Genomic DNA, 11,898 nt, shown 5'->3' on the forward strand with positions numbered 1-11,898 from the left:
TTTCAGTCTTGATATATACCTCTGATGTGTAGTGGTTTGTCATGTTCTGTCATATAAATTCACTTGCTTTACCTGTGCCCTGTAAATTTGACACCATGCTCTGTCATGTTTCCAAAGTAATAAAATTTTTTTATTTCAAAACGGGCTTTTTTGGCACAAAAGGGATAATGAGAAGAACACCACAATGTACCAGCAACTGAAGGATGAATCACCTGTGCCATCTGCTCTTCATAGCTTGTCTGACTTTGATTTGTCAGAAAAGTCATCTCTTGGATCACCTGAGCACAGGCATGACCTAGAAGGACAGCATGGCACACTGGCGCTTCTGCCAAACAAGTTTCCCCCAGGTAATTTTTTTCCCCACTGAAGATTCACTAGATATTGGGAAAATGTGATAAATAAGACACAAGGGAACTAATTAAGAAATAATGAAGAATGATTGTCTGCTTCAGCTTTTCAGTATCTTGCATAATCATTGCAATTTCAGTAATAAGGCATACAGAGATGACAACAATTTGAACTACCTCCTGTTTGAAACAAAATTAACTATGATATTTTGTGTCTTTGTTGTTTTAGACTATCATCTTTTACAGTACTCCAGACAGTCTTTAGATAGACAAGTTATAAGGGGAAAATAGACAATTGTCAAGAGATCATTACATTGAAAAAGAGAGACTCTCTAATTTTATAAAAGCCAGTGTTGTGTTTCCTTGAGAATTGTATGTGCTGCATAATTAATAAGTGGTGTCATGTTTGACCTGGATAGTTTCACTAAGCACAAGTGATGCTTGCAGTAGTTTGTTATAGGCAGCGATGAAAATTTAATAGCTGAGATAGCACGTACTGTTCAGGAGAAAAATACTGCAGAGTAAACCAGGAGCGTATGACATGGATAAACTGACAAATAAGATAGTGACAGTTAGAGCAGATAAGTTCCTGAGTAAAGCTGAAACTTACAGCCAATGGAAGAAAAATTGTAGAACGGCAAAGCAAGAAGGAAAAGGTACAGTAATGAAACTTGATAGAACAGATTTATTTATTATGGTAGGCATTGTGTAAGTCAAAGCCAGATTTATATCTGAGTTACTCTGGTGAGCTTCCTATTGTTATAAGGAAAAATGTATACTGTTGGTGTGTTGAGCCAGAATGTGGAGCTGCACTGCAGAACTTTGGATTCATTTCCCAGTACAGGGAATGCTTTAAGTCGATAAAATTGTTATTAGAGGAAGATGAAGTTTAAAGAGCCTTAAAACTGAACCATTGTTTAAGTTAAAACGTAGAGTAGGAGTTTTCACTAAATGCATGGTTTAGACACTGTGGAAAAAGACTGTTGTGGAGTCAGATATTTAATGTCTGCCATTTTGAACAGCTCTGTATCATTTTTTAATATTAATACACATTAGATTTGACAGGAGTACATAGTGTAAAGGAATACAATAATTTACTCTAAATAAGAAGTGGTCTCTTGGTTAATTTAGAGTTATTAATGGAGCATCTGCAAGAAATTAGAATCCTGAGACAACATTTAGAATACTCCATAAAAACTAACGAGAGGCTGAGGAAGCAGCTTGAGAGACAAGTAACAGACAAGGAACTAGATCAAGGTAAGAATTTATTTCATGACAAATTAAATCTACGTTTCCTGCTTAAAGCCTGAGGGATCAAATGCTGCTGGAAATGTTTTGTGTGCTTTTTTGAATAAATCCCACCCCTTTACAATTGGAAAATGATGTGCCTTTCTCTGAGTACTGCTGCGTCTTGAGCTCCACCAGCAGACACAGCTTTTCCACGCTGCCTGTAGCGTGGCATAAATACAGATCTAACGTGCCTCTTCCTTGAGTCCGTTGCCTGAAGTGTATCCAGTGCCGACGCACAAATCTTTTACGGGCTACAGGTACACCACACAGCCTCAAACCTACAGTTGCACATATTGCTGAAAGAACAGGACCACCAGGTAGTTTTATGAGTTTGATGCTGTGGTTGAATTTCGTACTGAGAATTGAAAGACCCTTCTAGTTCTGTTGTCAGCAAACAGCCAGCTTTTGTTTTGATGTGTGCCTTTGGGATATCATTATTTTTGTAATGGTGGTGGATTTTAGGATGTCATCCTCTTAATCCTCTGCCACGTCGAGCCAGGGACAGTTAAAGGAGAGTAAGCCCATTTTATCAACATAATTCAGTGTGGCCTGGGCCTGGTATGAATATAGGAGAAGGTGCTTTGCTTTAAATTACATTGCTGTTACTGATCCAAAGTAGGAATTTTGTGGAATTGGTTTTTCTACGCCTGCCCCGCGTATAGCTGGGGTGGTCAGTACAGCACCACTGCTAGCAGGACTGTTGGAGATGCCTTCTCTGGAATTTTCTGACTGTTTTACAGCCAGCTTGTGTTTATGTACAGGGACAAAGTATCTGTAAGACGAAGCCTAGGCCGTGGTGTTCAGCTTGTCATTTGAATTGATTGGTGTGATAAATTGTGTTCTACACAAAATGACATCGTGAGTTTTTAATGATAAATACCTGACAGAAACTGATGGAAATCTTAACATAGAGTTGGTTTCCATTCCAAACTCTAATATAAAGCAGTGGATGAAAAATACTAAAAATAGGTATGCAAATTCAGAGTCACTCCTCTTTCTTGCTAGTGTTCAGCATCTTTGAAAGCCAAGCTCTGCGGTGCCTTTAAAACTTTTCGTAAGAGGGTAGCCAGGCTTTCACTAAGGATGCTGTTGTAGCACCTTTTCAAGCATACTGTACCAGGCGTACTTTCCCACACTCTGTTCTTGCTCTTCTTCCCTCATTTCCCCCCATAGGAAAATTGATTAATATGCAATATTACTCAGAGTGGAAGTAGGCAGCAAATACATACATGCTTTCCTTTTACTCAGTTTCACTAATATTGACATTACATTCATTACGTTTTATGTCATCCCCATGATCCATTTCTGTTGTTGTTTAAATGGAGACTACCTACAAATGGCAGTTTGCTTTCAGGAATAATTTACAGTGATGGAAGGGTGTATAAAGAACATCCATTTCATTCATGAAGTATTTACGCTGCTGGAAAGGCATACTGTTCTCGTGAAATGACCACACTGAAACACTTCCAACTCTTTTACAGCTTCATAAAGATTCTGGCAAGGGCATCCATTAATGCAGTGAAAGTATATTTTCTTTATAAACTGTCTTATACCTTCCATCTGTCTTCTTGTTGCCTTAGTGCATCTACCAATGCATGGAGGAGAAATTTGGAAAAGAAAGGAAAAAAGCATCTATTTGTTCGAACGGCTCCTTTTTGTTACTGTGTGCTTTCAGTGCTTCCTGTTTCTCTCCATTTTGACGATCTCTTATGTTATGGGATACACGTATTCTCTCTTCTAGTAACGATGCTACTTCTTTCCCTTATAGGTGGGCTTTTTTTGACTTTCAGTGTAAGAAGCTGTTCCTAAGTGAAGTTGAAGCAGATTTTACCTTTGGGACATAATAATTCAAAACAATTTTTTACTTTTAACTTAATATCCTTAGTTTGTTTTCCTTTAAAAAACAAAACCAAGTTGTAACATACTTAATTGTTGATGAGAGCCTGCTGAATTAATATTTTGTGATACTGAGGTGTTTGTTCAACCAAAGTTAATGCATAGAATTATTCTTGTTTGATAAACATTATATGGATGTATATACACATATTTGCCCACTATTTTTGCCATGTTCTTTTTAATATTTAGATTTTCTAAGTATTTAAATGCCTCTGGGCTTCCAGTATTCTATAAATGACTCAAGTGCTGGTAATGACTACATCATTACTATAGAGCTGAGGCTTGCAGTGCAAGTAGAACTAAAATAATGGGAATCATAGAATCATTAATTGCTTCAGTCATTTCAAATGTTAGACTTCAAAACAAAATCAGAGGTTTAATTTTGAGTTTCCTAGGTTTCAAATGTTATTAACAGCAGTTAACATTAAAAGGGGCTTTTGTTTGCTTTTTTTAACCCATAAGTAACTAATGCATCTGCTCCGACTTACCTTCGGCTTTGGTATGCCTTTATTTTGCTTTACCTGGGAATGAATATTTCCTTCCTCTCTGCTGTGATTTGCAATAGTGCCTGCCTTTCAGTCAGTGTTTCCTTTGAAACCTTCAAGGTACGCTTCCTTAGCACTCACTTTTTCATCACAAAACATAATGAAAACTCAAGTATATTCCAATTGTAGGCCCTGATGCTCCACCTTCCTCTGGTTAGATGGACCTTTGCATCTATGGAGAGCGTAATTGATGTCAGCAGGGCTCTGCACAGAAGTAGTAGTCTCAGTAGTGGGTCAAATTGCAGGATTGTGGCCTTATTACCACTGGCTCTACATTATCCCTTATTTTGTAAGATAACTAATAGTTATATTCTAAAGCCTTTCAGTAGAACTGTGATAGCATAACTTTTCAAACAGGATAAAGCTGGGTGATGGGTAATAAAATTAGAATCAAGATGAGACCATCAAGCCTTACCACTTCAAGTTGAATTGCTTTGTTAAAATCTGAAAGGGAAAAAGCCTTTTGAGTTCACATAGCTACCTCAACTCTTTAACATATAGATAGTAAAATGCCATTAGTGCCAGGCTTCTAGAGCCTTTGAGTCTTTCAGTAACGACAAGAGGTGCATATCATGGCACACTACATCCCAGTTAGGTAGTGGGTAAAAGCTTCAATTGGGATTACAATAAAATGAGATTACTGAGAGGAAGTGCAGCACATCAAATTGAATTGAACTGCCAAAGCTGAAAGGCAGGCTCCTCATACATTCAGCTAATTTTTTTGCCAGCTGGTTATTTCTCTATTAACCAAGTAGTTGACACTCATGTAGTTATCTCAAGCTTTAAAGCGTAAGAGATACTGGGGTAACCAATCAACTGAAAAATACTTTTAACAGTAATGCTAATTCCAGTGGGTCCTGAAGTGTTTAACTGACTATAAGCAGGTTATCAAGGGCAATAACAATTACTTGACTTGCGTTTCAGAGGCAGCCACCTTGGGAGTGAAATGCGGCACTTTTCAGACTGTACTGTAACATTATACATCCCTGTGGGCCGAGTAGTATAAATACAGTACGTTATGAGGACTACCTAAGCTGGAATTTGACCGACTGCATACACAATTGAACACTCACATTCATATGACTATCTCAATAAGATCCTCAAAGTAGGACTCATCAGTCTTAAGGTTTCTAAAAGCCACACATCTAAATCTGTGGTGGTTATCCAGAGGCACTGGAGAGAGGTATGTCTCTTCAGAGGACAGGGGATGTCACCCGCAGAGAGGTGTGGAGAGGATACATCAGATGAGTTGCGCTCTGGAGGTGCCTGTTTCTCCCCATGACTGTTGATGGAAGCCATAGGTTGATCAACATTAGCTCAGATATCTAAATGTTAAATAGACAAAGTTAAGAGGGATGAGTCTTCATCCCTGTGATTGTAAACAGGTTCTCAGTTTGTAAGCAGAGGCAAAGACAGTGACTCCAGCCTTCTGCTGTAGTCTGGCAAGGTAACAAATGTATTAGCAGACTGGTTACATTACTTCCTGCATTAGTGGTCTTCTGTGATGGTGTCATTAAATACAACAGTATGAACAGAGCAAGCCTGAAATACATGGCAAACCTTCGTACAGTTTGCGTTATTTTCAAAGACTAACAATGTCACAAAATACTCCTGCATTTTGTCCTGTTGGAATTTTAGCTGATAGGTAAAGACTGCCAGGGACAATTTTGCAATTTTCGTAATGATTGCCCAGCAATGAGAGGTACTTGTGATGCAGGGCTCTGGATTACTTGGCATTAACCTGAACTGCCTTTTGGTCTGTAGGGATAACCTTCAAAATATACAGGGGAGAAATATCTTTCATAACATGTTTTTCTGCAATTTTAAAAATTGTTCTTGTCTGGAAAGTTTAATCTTTAATGACCTAGAGATGACTCATAAATCATCTTTTATGTATATATTTATAGGTTCTGCAAACGTTTTTATCCATGGCTCAGAGCAGCATAATTTCCTGACTTCTGAAATACATTTCCTGAGGAAGCAAAATCAAGTTCTGAATGCAATGCTAGCAAAAGGATCCAGAGGTAAAAATACAAAACTGTGCTTTACAGGAGTAGACTGCAACTCATTTCAGATCAGAAAACAATGAAATATTAACGGTCCATTCATTAAACTGACTAAACCATTCTGTCCATCACTGAAATTCCATGCTCAACCATAAGCATTACAACTGTGGCTGACAATGATAAAGGAGTAGCAGTAAAGCTCCTTTCTGTTTATTTGTAGTATTATCTATATGACATTTACTTTAATTTCTCCATTCGTCTTTTTGCATTCCTTTCTTTTTATACATTCTTTATCCATCCCCCTCATGCCTTTTATTACCATTTTCTTGCTCCTTTTTCCCTGTCCTTCCATTCTGAAGCCCTCTTAAAAAAAAAAAAAAAAAAGGCGTGCTATAGAATAGCTTATTGCTGCAAATGAAACCATTCAGTACAGAGGGGTTCAGAAGGTTCAGAAGTCTGCTGCAGAGCGTTGACTGGACAGGCCAAGTCATCTTTTCTTTGTAAGCAATTTAGAAGACAACAGAACTGAAGGAATCCCTTTGGAAGTCTTTGTGATCCCTGAGATTAATTTTAAACTTTCCTCATGTTCACACCTTTGAAGAGAGAATATTAAAAGTCTTCCTTCTTCTTTCCCCCCAAGAAAACCAACAGTTTGCCAGCTAGGTTCATAAAAGCACCTTAAACTACAGTTAGGTTATAAGTCTCCATATTTTCAGCCTGGAAGAAGCTCCAAGTGCTTTTACGGTGTCATGTATTTTCTCATCTGTTTTAGTGCCTGTTGTTGCCAAGGTTGCCGCCTCCTTTTCCAATGCTAAAAGTAGGGTCATAAACAACTTGGGGTCCCCGTAAGTGTCTTGGATGGCATCTGCCTCAAGAGGCTCAGTTGCCCCTATCAGCAATTCTTTGTCACAGAACCAGTCTGGGGAAATAGCTTGTGCCAAGGAAAGAAGGACCGATATGATACATTTGGCAGATGAGTAGGGCTGGGAAGGAGAGGACAGAGGGATTTCTGTGAGACAAAGAGGAACATGGATGCAACATGTCCTAGAAGAATCCTACTGAGTTCTTCCTAATGAGAAGTCAAATCCATTATTTTGTGAGGATTGGAAAAATTCATGTGCCTGCTTTGGGAGCCTGCTGACAGCAATTGTTGAATGCTATCCTTCTGACCGAATTTCAAGAGGGATTTGGTGTATTTGGTATGTAAGGCTGTACCCAGGTTTTTATTGAGCCTTTGTGAGTGCGGGGGGTTAATTGTTGCAAGTTACAGAAGATGCATCTAGCAAAAGTCATTAGAAAATTGAAATACTGAAATCCTAAAACTCACAAGAGCAGCTGTTATTTTCTGACAGTCTCTGAAAAAGCTGGTTTTGTTAAAAAGCATAGCTTTAGTGGGTTGTAGGCATTGCCAGTACCTTGTGTTTCTTCTTGTTTCAGATAAACAGAAGGAAAATGAAAAGTTAAGAGAAACTCTTTCTAAAAAGAATGCAGTCATTGAGCATCTTCATGAGGATTATGAATGCATGAAGAAAGAAAATGAAAGATTGCAAAAACAAATTGGCCAAAAGGAGGATGAAACCAGATATCTGACATGTCAGATTTACAGCAGTCGTAATGAATTAAACAGGTATCGATTCTGTCCACATTTAGACATTCATTTAGAGAAGAAAATTGTCACTGTGACAAGCATGTGTTTAGCCATAACCATTAACATTAATGAGGGGCGTAGATATATCTAGAAGGCAAGGGAAGAATTGTGGAGGAAAGGTGAATAGATTTTAGATTTTGAAACAAAAGATAAGAATTTAACTTCTAACTTAGCCATTTATTGGGACTTAACAGGTTGCAAACAGAAATTAATGTAAAGCAACATCAGCTCTCTGAGAATGAGAAGTTACTGCAGTCACTCCGAACTGAGATCAAGGTTTATGAAAAGTTGGAAGAAGCAAGAAGGAAGAGGACAGGTATAAATGCGCAATTATTTCTATACCCTTAGCCCTTGCAACCCTTCTCTCTCTGAATATGATCTTGTCAAAGGACAGTAGGGTAGGTCGCTGTTTCTTTGTTTCTACTTGTGTCTGCTATGCAAAATAGAACTGACAACTTTATCATCAAGTGCTGCTTTTTACTTAGGAGTGTAACTGCGAGGCTGAGATGTGTGGTATGTTCTGATGGCACACCCAAGTTTCTTTTATCTTTTTAGCTAAGCTAAAAACAAATACTAAAGATTCAGGCTCAGGCTGTATAAGCTTCATTGGGATCTTAGATATTTCTTGTAACCTAAATACATGCTGCTGCATCCTCACAGGTAACGCTTACTGGGGTAGCTTGTGCTTTGCCTTGTCTGAATATGAGGGTAGTGTCTTTTCCCTAGGGCTGGGGAGAAGTGCTGGCACTGCTTTCTGAGTGAGACTTTTAGTAATTTCCTGTCTGCTTTTCTGTTTCTAAAGGTGAGGGTTAGAATGAGACTTATATATGAGTTCCTCCTACCTTTTTTAAGGGAGCTATGCCACCACATATCTGTTGGTAGGGTTAGGTCAAAAAGTGGACTGCTGTTCATTGCTGCATGCTCGTTACAGGATCCAGCAACTTTCCCATTAGAAGTTCTTGTAAAAGTGGATTTAAAAAAAATTTTTTTTTTTGTCTTCCTGCTACTTTAAGTAATATGCCCTGCCGTCCCTGTATTTCATGCCTAGCTGCAGCAGAAGAGCCCTATTGGCATAAGGCTTTAAGCCAAAGTTGGCTCAGGGATGGAAGTAAGTCTCCTTGCAGAACTGGTAATGTAATTAGATAGTAGCAGCACCCTCCTTATGCAGTTGAGCCCCTTCCCACTGTCAGGAGAACAGTTTGCTTTCAGCATGAAAGAATACATGGAATTGTTTGTGTACTGACTTCCTTCTATGAAAAGATGAACGCAGCCCTTGCTTTTTGCAGGTTCAGATTTGTTCCTCTGGTTGCCAGGTGATCACTATTTTCTTTTTTCTTCTGTGTATAAAATTAAACTCCCGATTCTACTTAATCCCTCCTCCGCACTATGAGATTATTCATTCCTTTTTCTCTCCCCAGACCGTGCATTAATGCACTTCAAATTTTGCAAATCCTCTTCGTTCTGTTTTTACTGTATTTTTTTTGCTTTTGGCATGAGACTTATTAGCTTTTATGGACAAAGTGAAAAATAATTTTTGGCTCTTTAAATCTTTCAAGGGTAGAAGCAATTAAGACATGTTTTCTTGTCAAACCATTATCTTAATGCTGTTTGTAGTTAATTCTAAATATTGAGGATAAAGCTGGCTATAATTTACTTGCTCAGCATTCTGATAATGGCTAATATTAATTGTTAAAAATGTTAAGTGTTTCTTTTGAAATTGTCTCAGATCCCAGATGTGATGCATCAGAAGAATTCATAAAAGATCAGAATAATCCGCTTGACTTACATGAACTATTGACTGAAATACAGAGTTTGCGAGTGCAGCTTGAAAGAAGCATAGAGACAAACAAGTCTTTGCATGAAAAATTAGAGGAACAGCTTTCAAAAGAAAAGGGAAAGGAAGTGAGATCAGTGTCAGCTGTGAATATCAACTCTCTTTTCAAACAAGGATCTCAGCATTATGCAGGAATGAATGGTACTGTGCCATACATGCTTTTGTTATACTGTAGAACCTGTGCCTTGTTCTTTAAAGATGCTCTTAAAACCTTATACAACATCGAGCGTACATTTGGGAGCTGCCCATCAGCCTCTCAAATCCCTTTCCTGTTAGAGCTGTTAGTGCATGGGGAGGCAAAATTGCACATTGCACTGTCTTACAGCCTCCAGCTGTCGCTTCCTTTTCATTCAAGAAAAGCACTTGCAGACTGTCTCTGGGATGGAAGGATGCCTACATTAAATTGCCATAAATTTTGCTTACCTGGGGGTTCTTTTTTTAATGCAGAGCTCTACAGCTAAGGGTGACTACATATTACTCAAGTATGATCAATAAGTGCAGTAAATGGCCTTTGTATAAATCAGTTGTCCCCTTTTTGCCCTTGAGGAATATTTTACCTTTATTTCAATCACTGTTAAGTGATACTGTTTTAGCAAATCAGGGAAAATGTAGTGTTTACACTCAGGGTGAGATTATTGACCCAATATAGATGTGATACAGAGGGCAGAAGAATGTTCTTCCTTGCTGCTAAAGTACTCTGCATAGTAACAGCTTTCCATACTTACTCAGGGTTAGATTATTGACCCAATATAGATGTACATGGGATACAGAGGGCAGAAGAATGTTCTTCCTTGCTGCTAAAGTACTCTGCATAGTAACAGCTTTCCATACTTAGAGCAGAAAGCCGCCTCTCCTACTGCCTGTACAGGTATACATCGTGTTTATGAGAGCCAATAATAACGGGGCTTTTTGGGTCCATACAATTCACGTGAACATGCATACCTAAATCTTACACACCACACAGAGCAAGCAGCACCAGCCGGAGGATTAGTGTGCGAGCCCGTGAGACACAACAGGGTTTCTTACCACCTTGCTTCTTTTGTGGGTCCATTGTGTCCAAGCAGAATCATATTTCAGTTGAAATACATACTGAGCATAACTACACTGCTCTGTACAAGGAGTAAGAAAGATGCGGAGTGTAGCAGGTAACATTTACAGGTTGAAACCATTCTCTGTGCGCTTTATACTTGAACACTAAATTATGGTCATGTGCTCTACATGGGGATGGTTCCTGAGGGCCAGTCACGATCAAGTGGGTGTGGAACAGCTATTGTGGGGAACCTGTACCACCAGAATCCCCAAATTTTATTTGTTCCTGCTTAGTTTCTAGACAGAATCCTAGATGTTGCTTTTGACGTGCATCAGGGAGAGCACATAGGAGCTGGAGAAGCTCATTATTTAAGAAAATGGTGAGTAGAGTTATAGTAGCTTGGTTTGATATGGACCAGAAAGAGTCCTTGGAATGTCAACAGCTGAATTTGTTAGCTTTCTAGATGTACTGTGAGTAGTCTTTACTTATAGTACTTAGGGAATTTGGAAGGTCTGAAGAGAGCCAATATAGATAGGATCTTAAGCATGTTATAGCTGTGGAGAGTGTCATACTTCTTGTGGAGTTAATGGGAAGCTTACATTTGTTGATTAAAATATCTTCATCAGGATGTATTTTAGATTTTTTCACTATGACTTGATTTTGGGAGATACCTAGAACTTTGGATAGATGCTGAAACAATTAATGTAGGTAAATACTGGAAGATACATGGCGTGGTACTAGAAAATTACCTGTGTTTCCCTGCTTTCCGAGTCCAAGTGCAGCATCAGCAAAAAAAAAAGGAACAGAAGTAGAGCTAGGAAGTTTTTTTTTTTAATGCTTGTTAACTCCTATTGATACAGTCTTCCTTGTCCCATTTTTATGTACAGAAAACCTTTGCAAATGCCCTGCTACCAGCAGGAAAAATGTTTGTGAGCTGCAGAAGCATGGACATTGCGTTTCGCTAGCGAAAACAGGTACATCCAAAAGTATCTTAAAACACACATGTTATCAGTATCCCAGACTCGCTGTTTAAGAGAAGTCTAGCGTCAATTAGTTCTACGTGTAAGGATAAAAAAATTAAGCTATTTTTCTTTCCCAGGTACGCACTCAGCCTCTAAAGACGATTTAGACAGCACTTCACACTGCAGTAGCACTTCATCTTCCAGTACAGCGTGTACCCCTCGTCTTGTGCCTGGACATCGTATGTGGGCAGACAAAAACGGGCGCCACATTCTTGGCTTGATTGAGGATTATAACGCTCTGCGGAAACAGATTTCAGAAGGGCAACAGGGTTTAGCAGGA

The 11,898-nt window shown here is 38.8% G+C and overlaps 1 protein-coding gene across 1 annotated transcript in view; it reads left to right on the forward strand.

The window, feature by feature from the left end:
• LOC104626832 (CDK5 regulatory subunit-associated protein 2-like) overlaps positions 1 to 11,898 on the forward strand; it is a gene marked incomplete at its 5' end in the record, with an annotated part of 30,254 nt that overhangs the window by 8,513 nt on the left and 9,843 nt on the right. The window contains 8 exons of the mRNA XM_010294855.1: positions 163 to 347; positions 1,479 to 1,604; positions 5,986 to 6,102; positions 7,522 to 7,711; positions 7,927 to 8,048; positions 9,459 to 9,707; positions 11,484 to 11,570; positions 11,696 to 11,898. The exon at positions 11,696 to 11,898 is cut by the window's right edge and continues 69 nt beyond it. Coding sequence (XP_010293157.1) covers positions 163 to 347; positions 1,479 to 1,604; positions 5,986 to 6,102; positions 7,522 to 7,711; positions 7,927 to 8,048; positions 9,459 to 9,707; positions 11,484 to 11,570; positions 11,696 to 11,898 — 1,279 coding nt within the window. The remainder of the gene's footprint in view (positions 1 to 162; positions 348 to 1,478; positions 1,605 to 5,985; positions 6,103 to 7,521; positions 7,712 to 7,926; positions 8,049 to 9,458; positions 9,708 to 11,483; positions 11,571 to 11,695) is intronic.

The sequence above is a fragment of the Phaethon lepturus genome, unplaced genomic scaffold, assembly GCF_000687285.1.
Source record: "Phaethon lepturus isolate BGI_N335 unplaced genomic scaffold, ASM68728v1 scaffold16999, whole genome shotgun sequence".
Lineage (NCBI taxonomy): Eukaryota > Metazoa > Chordata > Aves > Phaethontiformes > Phaethontidae > Phaethon > Phaethon lepturus.